This window comes from Pan troglodytes, chromosome 5, assembly GCF_028858775.2.
Source record: "Pan troglodytes isolate AG18354 chromosome 5, NHGRI_mPanTro3-v2.0_pri, whole genome shotgun sequence".
Classification (NCBI taxonomy): domain Eukaryota; kingdom Metazoa; phylum Chordata; class Mammalia; order Primates; family Hominidae; genus Pan; species Pan troglodytes.
This window is the reverse complement of record NC_072403.2, coordinates 155,627,586-155,641,615: the sequence shown is the minus strand read 5'-3', so window position 1 is coordinate 155,641,615 and position 14,030 is coordinate 155,627,586. Positions and strand designations below refer to the sequence as shown.

The 14,030-nt window shown below is 38.7% G+C and overlaps 1 protein-coding gene across 9 annotated transcripts in view; it reads right to left on the bottom strand.

Annotated features, from left to right (window-relative positions):
- The window catches only part of PHACTR2 (phosphatase and actin regulator 2), a 287,576-nt gene that overhangs the window by 43,857 nt on the left and 229,689 nt on the right, over window positions 1-14,030 (bottom strand). For all 9 annotated transcript variants that reach the window (XM_016956418.4, XM_016956419.4, XM_009452125.5 and 6 more), the window contains 3 exons: window positions 8,165-8,364; window positions 6,406-6,562; window positions 3,248-3,303 (listed from right to left, as the gene is read on the bottom strand). In XM_016956418.4, coding sequence (XP_016811907.1) covers window positions 3,248-3,303; window positions 6,406-6,562; window positions 8,165-8,364 — 413 coding nt within the window. The remainder of the gene's footprint in view (window positions 1-3,247; window positions 3,304-6,405; window positions 6,563-8,164; window positions 8,365-14,030) is intronic.

Sequence of the window (14,030 nt, the reverse complement as noted above, 5' to 3'; positions counted from 1 at the left end):
CCAGAGAATTTTGTGGATGAGCTAAAAGAAGAAAGAAAAGTATAAAAATACCAGCAATTGGAGTATTATCTTCTTGAGTTGTTAATTCAGATAAAATGGGTTCAAAAAGCCAAATTTTTTTGTGGATTTGTTTTTCTTTCTGCTTTTTACGTGTTTCCATGTAGATGTTTTGTTTTTTCAATTTTTGGTGGAGATGAGATCTCACTATATTGCCCAGGCTGGTCTCAAACTCCTGGCATCAAGCAATTCTCCTGCCTTGGCCTCACAAGGCTTTGGGATTACAGGCATAAGCCACCTTACCTGGCCTCATATGGGTGTTTTTAGCAAATGAAAAAACACACATAAACTTAAAGTGCATTAAAAAAAGCTGGATCAACAGATGCATAGATATGTCATAAAGCAAGATGTTAATGACAGACTATAGATGGTAGATATATGCGGATTTACTGTAAAATTCCTCCAACTTTTCTTCATGTTTAAAAATTTTCATAATAAAATGTTGGGGAAAAATATATGCAGAACTCAAAGGCCTAATTCATTTTTCTCTACAGAAGACATGGCTAGAATTACATTCTCAGCTAAATACATCACCTTTCTTGATTAGCAAAAGTTGACCTTTTAAGTACCAAAAGTTGCTTTCTATTTTATCAGTTTTTAGGAACTGGTTCTAAAATGAATAAATATAATATAATATAATATAATATAATATAATATAATATAATATAATATAAATACATATATGTAATATGTCTTTTTAAAAAGCTCTAGTATCACCAAAATAATTAGGAAAGACATCAAGTAAGGACTGGCATGGTGAATTGACACTAAGAAATATAATTTGTCCTGTGGTCACCAATGAAAACTAATGACATTTATTGGCATCTGACTCATGTTTATTGAACTAGTGATGGGCTCTAAAAATTGTTGAATGTTTTATTCTGTGAATTAGTTTTCTAGTTTGCCAGAAAAGATGCCCTAGTTAGGGCCCGGCACGGTGGCTTACACCCGCAATCCCAGCACTTTGGGAGGCCAAGGCGGGCGAATCACGAAGTCAGGAGTTCGAGACCAGCCTGGCCAACATAGCAAAACTCCGCCTCTACTAAAAATACAAAAATTAGCCAGGCATGGTGATGCGCACCTGTAGTCCAAACTACTCGGGGCGACTGAGGCAGGAAAATCACTTGAACCCAGGAGGCGGGGTTGCAGTGAGCCGAGATAGTGCCACTGCCCTCCAGCCTGGGCAACAGAGCAAGGCTCCGTCTCAGAAAAAAAAAAAAAAAGATGACCTAGTTAAAGTAAACGTCCTTAAAAACCACACTGTATCACATACTTTTCTACTGTTCTTGAACAAAAGCTGGAGATGAAACATACAAACAAACGAACAAGAGCAATCTATGTGGAAGAACCAAGACACAAACGGGCTAAGTAGAGTGTTTGTAAGTTAGGCCATTCAGTTTCCCGTGACTGCTCAGGGAAAGATGACCTCTCCCAGTTTTCTTCTGCCTCCCTTGGCTGTACAATAGTGGGTCAGGAAATCATAAGCCAGTTATCAGCCTCTCCAGGCTGGAAATATGCCTCTGTTTCCAGAAATAAATATGCTTAGGTGAACTTAGAAGGAAGGAAAAAAAGGGCTGGAGTCAAATCTGAAGTGTCTCACTCTTTCCCAAACCTCCAGGAAAATGGGATATAAAGGCCAATGCAGCACTTAAGATCAACACGCAATAAGTTTCTAGATCTATGAAACAGTTCCTCAGATAACCAAACTCCATTGTGGTTTGGCACTATTTATCTCACAGGATCAAGAAAGAATTACCCAAAATGTGCTCTTCCCTTTTTCTTCTAGATATTGGATCAGGCATCCAGTAAGACATAATCTCTGTGTTTTTTAGGAGCGTAGGGTCTGCATTTGAGCATGCTTAAAACTTAATTCAACAAGCATTTCCCAGGAACCTATCATGAAAAGCAATGAACCTTTTTGGTTTGTTTTGTGTCAAAATGAGATGCTGCTTCTACTCTTCCTCAGCAAAGCAAAAACACAAAATTTTCCTTCTTTTCTAGCCGTGAATTTTTCCTCCTCCAAATTGGCTCTTCTAAACATTAGTAGCCACTTAAGTCCTTCCTGGAGCTGTATTCTAGTTGTGTTAAAAAAAAAAAAAAGCCAGAAAAAAGCATTCCAAAGAAAGTGATCCCATAGACTGGGTGGATGGTAGTTCCTCTCACTGGATGGTAGTTCATTTTCATTGTTGAATTGATTTCGTACTAACAACTGTAATACAATAGGCTACTAAAATCTTTCTTCCCTAAAGGAAAGAAAGTATCTTAGATTGGAGAAGAGGGGTCTTCTAGCAGGCCAAGAGAACTCGAAAAGCCTGGCTGACAAGGATTTCCCCCACACCATGGGTCACTACCATTGCAGTACTAGCCGGAGTTTTACCCATCCCTGTTCTTTGATATTTCATACAATAAAAAGATCTTTTGAAACTGGGTTAACAATATATAAAACTACAGCTAGGCTCAATTTAAAAATATCCGTTTCTTAACTCACTGCAGTGCCTGTCCACACTGACACACAATAGCATGACAAACTGTATTTCTATTAGCTTTATAGCTCTAACATACTAACTCCAATAAATACTACTGCAGGGATGAGTAAAAACTAAAGTCAAAGAGAATAGAGGGAAAAACAGAATGGGAAAATAAAGTAGGAAAATGAATGGAGAACGTTTTAGTGCTGAGAAATTATAAACAACTCAAGAAGGAAGCCGAGTTATCATAACATAGGAAAATGCAATGGATTGAAAATTTCGTTTTGAATTGAGCCATTTGTTAAACTAGCAACAAACTGTATTATTAATAATAATATAGGAATGTTTGATTTGTTTCCTTGTGGATTCTTTTGGCCTTTTCTTTGACATTTATTTGCGAGAAGACTAGAGCATTCTTTTACTATTTAATATTTGGGTGAAAGAATACATGGAATATATTTCATCTTTCTTAAACACAATTGTCATGACCATGACTCTGGTCTAGAGGCGGGTATAAGGCTCAAAGCCATAAAATCAAATATCAAATTCAAGAAATTAAAAAAATATATAAACAATTACATATAAATGTGACATAAATGGACTATTTCAGTCCATCTTGAGTAAATGAATATATGATGGTTTCTTACTGATAAATCGATCAACTGTAGAGGCAGCTTGTTAATGCTTACACAAGGAATCATTCTATAGTATAGAATACTCACGTTTTAGGATGTTTCTTTGCTCTAATTCTTCAGTTGTGGGCCTCTGGCTCAGCCTCCTATGATGACAAAAAGGATATATTACAGGTTAAAAACAAGGTACCCTAGTAGGAGACTCAGAATAAAACAACAAAGCTCTATTTTTCATGTTTTGAGAAATAAAAATCCATTTTTAAAGCTGCAAAATAAAAGTCTCCTTCCCATTAGTTTGGAGACTACAGATCATGGCTGAGGCTGCTCACCGACCCCCATTACACAGTCTCCTTTCCTTTTAGCAACAGAGCGGCCTGGATGTTAGCTAGGTACCTGACTACAGACTTCTGCCTCCCTAGAAGCCGGATATCGTGCTGTGACTGAGTTTCTGCAATGGGATGTGAGCAGAATGATGTTTGTTACTTCCCCTTCTCATCCCTAAAATGCCTGGGTGCATGTTCCCTTCTTTCTCTTTCCTTTTTCCACAGTCTAGAACTTCAGCATGATGGTGTGAGCCAGCTTTGATCATGCAGCTGAGACCATCTAGGGTATGGGAGAGCAGCAAGACAGAAGGAATGGGGCTGCCAGGCAGACTTCAAGGAGCCATGCTCCCACCATACTGGATTGCTCACCTACCTTGGGAGTGTCATGTGACAGTAATATTAAGATTACCCGGCCAGGCACAGCATCCTATTTTAGACCCTAATGAGCTATATATTAATTAGACTATAAGCTAAGCTGTAGCAGAGACCAAAAACTGCAGTGGTTCAAACCAGGTATGTGTGGGCCTACAGATCATGGCTGAGGCTGCTCACTGACCCCCATTACACAGTCTCCTTTCCTTCTAGCAACAGATCGGCCTGGATGTTAGCTAGGTACCTGACTACGGACTTCTGCCTGTGAATAGTTAAGTATTTAAAATCTGGTTGTTGCTATGCCGTGAATGCAATCTCCCTTTTTCATTGTATTTTCTTCTATGTATCAATGTTATATAAACATAATGTTGATTTTTATAGGTTAATCTTACATCAAGCAAACCTGCTGAAATTATTATATATAGCAATCTGGAGTCAGTTTTTAGAGCTTTCTAGGTATACAACCATGTATAATAACAGTATATCTTTCCTACAATTTATACCTTTTCTTCACCACAAATAATTGTGACCAGACTTTTAGCACAGTAAGGTTAAGGAATTTTTCTTTGCTTCTATTTTTAAAGAAAATGACTTTAGGGTTTCTCCCTATAGTAAGATATTTAGTATATATTTTTTAAATTTATTTTTAAATTGTTTTTGAGATGGAGTCTCACTCTGTTGCCCAGGCTGGTGTGCAGTGGTACAATCTCGGCTCACTGCAACCTCCGCCTCCCAAATTACTGCCTCAGCCTCCTGAGTAGCTGGGATTACAGGTGCCAGTCATCATGGCTGGCTAATATTTGTATTTTTAGTAGAAACGGTACTTCACCATGTTGGCCAGCCTGGTCTCAAACTCCTGACCTCAGGTGATCTGCCTGCCTTGGCCTCCCAAAGTGCTGGGATTACCACTCCTCGTTTGTTTAGGATTTTAACAAAAACTTACAAAATTTTCTTTACTGCTACTTTGACATTTATTGAGGTGGGTATATGATACTTCACACTTTTTTACTCCTTACTATGATAACACTATTATTATTTTATGCAAATATTATTCAATGATTTACATTCTTCTTCATGGTAAAACATAAACAAGAGTAATAAAACAATCAGAAAACCTAGAAGCATATACTCTCTTACATAGAGTAGAAAGTACAAAACAGGAGACAGTATACAAAAGAAAATTGGGCAGAGAGCCCAGGAGCGAAATTCTAATTCTGGTTCTGCTACTCAGTAACTGCATGTCTGTCCTCGAGACATTTCCTTAATCTCTCTGGGCCTCAGAGAGGCCCCTTGTTTTTCCTTGGTAAGATGGCAAGTTTAGAATTGTAGGTTTTTCCAGCTCGATACCATTAATCACGTTAGTCCCTCTTGCTTCTGCTGGCTTTTTCCCGAAGCCAGAAATGGTCACAGGTTAGGGCTGAATTAAGAAGACGAGAGCGAGAGAGACCACTGGTAAACATTCCCAAATTTCTTCCAGAGTCGCAAGAGGGTTTACAGAACAGAGAGACCCTCTAAGCCTCCCCCGAGGTTCCCTGGTAGGCTGTGCTTTTCCTTCAGATAGATGCCACAGCTGCTGTCTCTGACACCTTTCTGCACAACTCAGCTGTAAGGAGGTGCCTTAGGGGTTACTCTTCCTCTGGAGAAATGGTCAGCAGCCTCCATGCCAATCCTGCCTCCAGTTATACCACTTCCAAGCAAGGACAGCAATTATCCCCCCACCTCCAAATCCTGCTCTGGGATTCTAGACAGTTCCTTTCTCCCAGTTATGCACCCCGTTGTGTATGCAGAGTAAGACAAGTCAGCAGAACAACTAATTCTTACATGTGCTTAAACTGATCATCAAAAATAAGACCTCTGGCATGAATGCTCACTTCTATTAAAACTGCCAGTTAAAGGGACTTGTAAAGTCACCAGTGGCAAAAGCAAAAATCCTATACAAGGGTTGGAGGCAGGAAGAGATGTCAGATGATCCATTTACTTGAAGTTGGAAGAGGGATGTTCAGATATGAGGGTTAAGGCTACCTGACTTGGATGGAGGCAGACCACTGAAGGCAAATATTTCTGCAGTCTCACAGTCTACAGGGCAGAACCTCATGGCATTCCCAGGAATGCTAGTGAGTCTATAAATTAGGCCAGGATTGTTGAGCAAACTGTGATCTGCAGGCCAAATCCAGCTTTATGAATAAATAAAGTTTTATTGGAACATGGCCACACTCATTTGTTTATCTATTATTTATGGCTGCTTTTATGCTACAGCAGCGTAGCTGCAACAGAGACTGTCTGGCCAGCAAAGCCTGAAATGTTTGCCAACTGGTCTTTAAAAAAAAAGTTTTTGACTCCTGGAATAGGCTTTGGTGACCTCAAAGCCACTGGCTAGCTGGGCCAAAGGACAGGTTCTTCGAGTGGTTCATCATGCAAGACCAACTTTAAAAGACCCAGTAGGCCAGATGTATCTGTACATAAGGAATTCACAATGACCCCAGTTAGGTAGGAAGCTTTGGGAAGGAGAAAAATACAAATTAGTCAGTACTGTCCTAAAATGTTAGCAATTACCTGACTAACTTGGTTCCAATTTGTTGTCGGATTTCCTGCCTCTCTTCTTCAGATGTACGCTGCAAGATGTTTTTGTCCTCTAGTTCTTTCTTAGATGGTCTGTTGCCAAGTTTGATAGCAAGAGTATCCCTCCGGCGTATTTTACTTGCCAAAGCACCTGAGGATTGAAAAAGAGCAGAAATGCAGAGAGAGAGGCTTTTAGCCAGTGGCACTCAGGTTACACATGGCATGGACTTTAAATAGAGCCCAGACCAAATTCTTTCTCCTCATGCAGGAGGAGAATCTTAATTAACCTAAGGAAAAAAAGACTTTGAGTTGGATGCAGTTCATTTTGAGAGGACTGAAGCGCTATTTCTTTTTAATGTTCTGAAAAATATTGGGACACCATGAAAAAACTTAGAAGTATCACTTCATCGTTTGGAAAGTGATAGCTGCAGTTTATTTTACTGAGAGAGTGGATCATAGAAATGAATGATTGCACAATTCTGTTTCTTTTTCAAGTTTAAAAAACTTAGTTCTTTTGCTTTTATTCTGTACAGTTAATCCTTGTCTCCTCCTTTCCTCTACTCAGACGCCATCCTGGCAGAGTCTACCAATGTTTAACCCTTAATTACCCCAGAATCCTGAAAATTTCAACAAATCATAAGTAACACCACATGGATGATAATGGTTTTTTTTTTTTTTTTGCTCCATGCAAATTAAAAGGGATTTGAAAAAGTGCCATTTAATCACTAATATAGTAATAACTTGCCATAATCTACAAATTCAGTCCCACAGTGAATCCCTCCCATGTTATCCAGCACAAAGTTAAAAAAAAAAAAAGCACTTTCCATATCTCTAAGTTATATTAGGTTGATGCAAAAGTAATTGTGGTTTTTGCCATTATTTTTAATACATAAATGATATTATTATTTCCTAGAAGGCCTACTATCTTACTTATTGTGGAAGTATGATTTTTTTTAATGCTAGCAAGGTATTTAGCATTCTTTCTATTATTATTTTTTGAGATGGAGTCTCGCTCTGTCTCCCAGGCTGGAGTGCAGTGGCGCGATCTCAGCTCAGTGCAACTTCTGCCTCCTGGGTTCAAGCGATTCTCCTGCCTCAGCCTCCCGAGCAGCCGGAATTACAGGCGTGCGCTAGCATGCCCATCTGGATTTTGTATTTTTAGTAAAGATAGGGCTTCGCCATGTTGGCTAGGCTAGTCTCGAACTCCTGACCTCAAGGGATTCACCCACGTTAGCCTCCCAAAATTAGACATGAGCCACCGTGCCCAGCCTCTTAATGCTAATGAGGTATTTGGCATTCTTGACTCATTCCTCCTTCCCCTTTCTATAAACCCCAGTACAAAAGTGAGTGAAAATTTCAAACACCTCCAATGAGTAAGCCTATGAATCTGCACTGACTTTCTTTCTTCAACAACAGGCCCAGAGTGGAAGGGCTCTCTTTGGTCATAGTGAGAAAGGTCTCTGTTATTAGAAAGCTTTGATTCTCAGCACAAATACTAATATGCACATCTAGCACATCTAGCTCATCTAGCTCATCGACAAAGGCCAGATCCAGCCATGTGACATCATCTTCTGGAAAGGCCTCCCATCAAAAGCTAAACTTTAGGATATACACATTTCTAATTTGAGAAAGGAGGCTGAGAGGAAAGAAAACATCAGATGTCTGGTTCCTAATGAGGCTTTTATTCTTTATAAACTGCAGCTGCTTCTGCTTATCACCCACGCTCCTCCCTGCCTCTTGAAAACAGTCTTACTTTCTCCACTGCCATCCTCATCTTCGTCTTCGTCCTCATCATCGGTGTACAAGATAGGCCCGTCCGAGTCAGAGTCATTGGCTTGGTATTCCCTGTGGCCTTCATCTTCTGAGGCACTAAAGGATTCTGAAGATTCGCCCATCAGCCCAGGAGTCAGTAGCTGAGGCACTGTCTTCCCCAGCTCCTCTTTGGTTGTGAAACTGTTAAAGGCAGAAAAGCATGGGAGTGATGTGAAGCTCAGAGCAACCCTTGGCGGCACTGACACTAAGAAAAAGAGCTCTAGTTTCATGGGCTTCCTTCAGGCTGGGGAAAGCAGACACTTGACATAGGCCAGGCTAAAGTCACTGAAATGAAACCTTAATTCTCAAGGTTTTACATTTTTCATCTGTAAAATGCAAAGGCTTGGTATCTGATACATTTAGCAAACAAATAGGGTAAAACTACATTTTGCAAATTATTTTTTCCTTCAAGTGTCAGCTACAGCCTCAGCTCCTTCAGGAAGCTTTCATGGACCTTCAGTTTAATTCCTTGCCCCCACATCTGTCCCATGGGGACCTGAAGACAATCCCGCTAGAGTGCTTAGCATACTACATCTTGACCACCCATTGCTTCTCTGCCTTCTCAATCCCACAAGTTCCTGGAAAAGTGAGACTCATTGTTTTGCATCACAGCACCCAGAAGGTAATGACATAGAAAAGTACATCTTCTTTCATTAATATATGGCTGGGTTCGGTGGCTCACACCTGTAACTCCAGCACTTTGGAAGGCTGAAGTGGGAGAATCACTTGAGCCTAGGAGTTCAAGACCAGCCTGGGCAACATAGGGGACCTTGTCTCCACTAAAAATACAAAATATTAGCCAGGAGTGGTGGCCGGCACCTGTAGTCCCAACTACTCGGGAGGCTGAGGCAGGAGAATCGCTTGAACCCGGGAGGTGGAGGTTGCAGTGAGCCAAGATCGCGCCATTGCACTCCAGCCTGGGCAACAAGAGCAAAACTCCGTCTCAAAAATAAATAAATTAAATAAATACATAAATAAAATAAAATAATAAAAAATTAGCTGGGCATGGTGGCGCTTGCCTGTAGTCCCAGCTTGAGCCTGGGAAGGATTGCTTGAGCCTGGGAAATCAAGACTGCAGTGAGCCATGCTAGCACCACTGTACTCCAGCCTGGGTAACAGAGTGAGACCCTGTCTCAAAAAAATTAAAAAAAGCATATATATATATATATATATGTAAAATACATATATGAATTAATCCTGCTTTTATCCCAATATGTAAATAGTAAAAACTCATTTATCCTATGTGTGTTTTCATTTTTAAAACTGCCTCTTGTAACATAACAGACAATGTGCAAGTTAAATACACTTCTTAGAAAAAAGGTAATATGACTCTAGCCTGGGTGACAGAGCGAGACTCCATCTCAAAAAAAAAAAAAAGAAAGAAAGAAAGAAAAAAGGTGATATGCAAGGATGCAATAATTTTCTATTATTTAGCCTAGTAAAAGTCTATGATTTAAAGAGTTACTATTAATGTACAAAGATTGCCAATTTTCAAAGACCAGACTAAAAAATACATAGTAATTTACATAAAAACATCACATCAAAAATAACGTAATCTTCATTTTAAGACACAAAGATCCCCCAAATTGCTTTCTGGTAAAAAGTTCTTCCAGCAATAAACACAGATAAACTTTATCAGAATATGAGGTATTTAAAACCCTACTTTGTAGTTATAAACCTGAGTGATCACTGTCAAAATTTTGTTTCTCACTTATCAGAAAAACCCAACAGACTATATTCTCATTCTCAAACAGGGAAATAGGAAATCTCATTTTTATTGTGTAAAATATACATAACATAAAATTTGCCATTTTAACCATTTTTAAGTGTACAGTTCACTGGCATTAGACACATTCACATTACTGTGTAACTACCACCACCAACCATCTTCAGAACTTTTTCATCTTCCCAAATTGAAACTCTACCCATTCAACAACTCCCCATAACCATTATATCCCAGCCATTGGCAACTACCATTCTACTTTTTGTCTCTATAATTTGACTATTCTAAGCACCTTCTCTAAGAGAAATTATACAATGTCTGTCTTTTTGTATGTAACATACTTCACTTAGCATAATGTCTTCAAGGTTCCTTCATTCATGTCGTAGCATGTGTGAGAATCTGCTTCCTTTTTAAGGCTGAATGATATTCCACTCTATGTATATAACACATTTTGTTTATCCATTCACCAGTCAATACACATTTGTGTGTTTTCACCTTTTGGCTATTGTGAATAATACTGCTTTGAGCACTGGTGTACAAATTCAAGTGCCTGCTTTCAATTATTTTGGCTATATACATGGAAGTAGAATTGCTGGATCACATGGTAATTCTATGTTTAATTTTTTGAAGAACCACCATACTGTTTTCCACGGTGTGAAATCTCATCTTAAATAAGAGAAGATCTATTTTTATAGGAAAAATTTTCCACAGTCTGAGTTTTTAGTTGATTGCCACTGGAAGCCATTCTTGTTTGAATTGGCTGCCATTATGGGTGATCACAGCACGTTTAAAATACATGCCAATTAATAATATGTTCTGAATAACAGAACAAATTTGAGAGATGAGTCCTTTATTTGTTGGTGTCATTGTTCACTAATTAATTATCATATTGATTATTATTCTAATCTTACTATTTGTATTTTGTTTCATGGTTTTCAAAGAGTCCAGCATACATCTACAATTTACAAGTATTCTATTGTATAAGGAGGGCAGATAACTTATAGTTCATGGAATCAAAGAAGACCATGAGTGAGTTGCCTAACCAAGGTAGCAAGTCTTGTCTAGAATCCAGACTGAAGACTCTTGGTCTACCTATTAAATTTTACATTTATTATACTATTATATTTTACACTTAATGAGTTATGTTATAAACTATATCTGATGTTAAATATATTCCAAATTTGTATTAATCAACTCATGACTTACCCCTCATTTTTCCCCCTCGGGTTCCTGGGCACACTGGACAATATAGTGCATTCTATACATGTTTGTGAAAATGAACTGTACAAAGTAGCCTTTTGGATATGGCCTCCAAATGGGCTTATTAGTTTTTACCTTATATTGTATCACACATATGTGTTACTGATGAAGCTGCCCATGAATGGAAGCCTACCAAATAATTAGTACCCTGCCATATGGGAAGAGAGGTAGGTATTTTTATACATAGCCACTTGTCTTCTTGAAAGTTTTGATATTTGTATTCCAAACAGAAGTCTCTTCATAAAATGACAAGATTTTCACACATTAGTTGATGAAACATAACTCAGAAGGAAAGTTCTAAGTAAAGCAAGTGACTAAGAGCCAGATATTCTAATCCAAATATCCACTTGAAAAAGGCAGAAGGAATTTGGAAGGAAATTTGAGAGACTACTTACTCCAGGTTCATTAATTCAAGAGCAAACACAAACCATCCCTGTAGGATGAACTGAAATTTAAATTTTGAAGAACATACAGAGAAGAAAATCCCTATGGCCTCTTCTAGGAAAGCATTATAACTACCTTGATGGACAGGAATATCTATTATAAATAGCCTCAATGGCTAATGATGTACTAAGCTCACTCCCTCTGATTATAGTCCCAGTAGGAATGAAGAACAGATGCTTACCTCTTTGGTCTGACAGTTCTTCATATACTTGAGATGAAGACTGATATTAAGCCCTTAGTATGTTGTGTGTTGCTTAGCACAATAAAATGCACTCCTTAAATATTTGTGGAAATGAACGGGATAGAGTCAGGCCACCTTTGGATATGAGCTCTCTGAGTGTTTAAGACTATATCAGGAAGCACTTTACATGTTGCACCTTATTCTTTAGTATATTGAACAACAATCCCATATACCCAATCTAGTTCCCAAAATTCAGATGTTACCTTAAACATTATACTTCCTGGGCACATCAGACAATATTTTGGTAAAAGCTAGTCTTAACTATATTGCCTTGCTCACTTTTGTATCCTTGGTGCTTAGTACATTGCCCAGCACAGAAAAGGCAATCAAAAAATATATGCTGTAAGAATGAATGTTCAGTTCTAATGGTTGGAAGTGATCGCAATGTTGGAAAATACTCACTATAGTTAAATGAAGACATTTGCTGTGTGCTGGAAGTATTAAGAATGCTGCTAGGGTTTGAATGTGTCCCTCAGAATTCATGGGTTAAAATTTAATCCCAGCTGGGTATGGTGGCTCACGCCTGTAGTCCCAGCACTTTGGAAGGCTGAGGCAGGCGGATCACAAGGTCAAGAGTTCAAGACCAGCTTGGCCTATATGGTGAAACCCCATCTCTACTAAAAATACAAAAATTAGCCAGGCGTGGTGGCAGGCGCCTAGTCCCAGCTACTGGGGAGGCTGAGGCAGGAGAATTGCTTGAACCTGGGAGGCAGAGGTTGAGGTGAGCCGAGATCATGCCACTGTACTCCAGCCTGGGTGACAGAGCAAGATTCTGTCTCAAAAAAACAAAACAAAACAAAACAAAAACCTTCATCCTCAGTGTGAAAGTGTTGAGAGGTAGAGCCTAGTGGGAGGTGTTTAAGTCATGAAGGCTCTGCCCTCGTGAATAGATTAATGCCATTTTCAAAAGGGCTCACAGGGGTAGGTTCACTCTGTTGTGCTCTCTGCCCTTCCACCTTCCACCATGTGATGACATGGAAAGAAGATCCTTGCCAAATGCTGCTGCCTTGATCTTGGACTTCTCAGCCCCTAGGACTGTAAGCCAATATTCTAATCATTATAAATTACCCAGTCTCAGGTACTCTATTACAGCAGCACAAAATGGTGCTAAGAAAAATGGTGTCCTAAGAAAGACACCATAACTGTTCATTTCAATAAATCTTCTTTTCCCATATCTTTTATTAAAATGTCAAACAAAGAAAATAAATTAATTTGTAATTTGACATTTATTTTTTCTTGGCTGTCCTTCAAATATTGGTGCTCAAAATGACTTAAAAAAACCCAAAGAAACTAACAGAAGAGAAATGGCAGTAGAAGTAGAAGCCACTGCTTTGGAAAACATGAAATTATTCATTCAGAGCATGGAATTGGGTATGCATTCTGGCTTCACCACCACCAACTGGGCAGTCTGGTGCAAACTATTTTAGCTCTCTCAGTGCCAGTTTTCTTATCTATAAAACAGGGATACTTTTGGGAAGACTTGTGTAAATAAAATGATAATACATGTACAGTGCTTAGTTCCTGACATTAAATGAGTATTCAATAAATAAAGGTTATTATAATTAGCAATTAATTAAAGTTGATATTTTAGTTTCTTGACCAAAACCAACCTAATTAATGTAATAATTTTTTTTTAAGTCTAACATGACAGATTGTTTTGAAAGAGAACCTTTTACATGATTTGAACAATGAATACAGGTTTTGTTCTTAGACTCAGGAGCAAAAAGCCAGGATGCAAGAGCTCTAAGCCTTTGCTAGACAGAATTTATCATTGCGTCTACTATACTCTGACAGCCATCCATCCCTTCATACCCGTGGGACAGGGCTAATATGTTTTATTTACCTGTAAGTAGAATATTTATAGGACTTTGTGAGTGATGAAATGCAAAGAATGAAAGAGAATGAGGAACCTTGGATGAACCCCAGGTTTCCAGCTTGGGCAACTGGGTGATGGTAAAGCAACTAACCCACCAACTGGATGAGGGTGAGGTAACATTGAGTTCCTTGGCCCATTTTGTTCAGGTACCTTCTTAAATGAAACTAAGACTACTTGAGCACTATCTTTTATCTTCCATTATACTCTACAAAATCTAGCAATAGGGTCATCTTATCTTCAATGCTGCTTCCGCAATGTTAAAG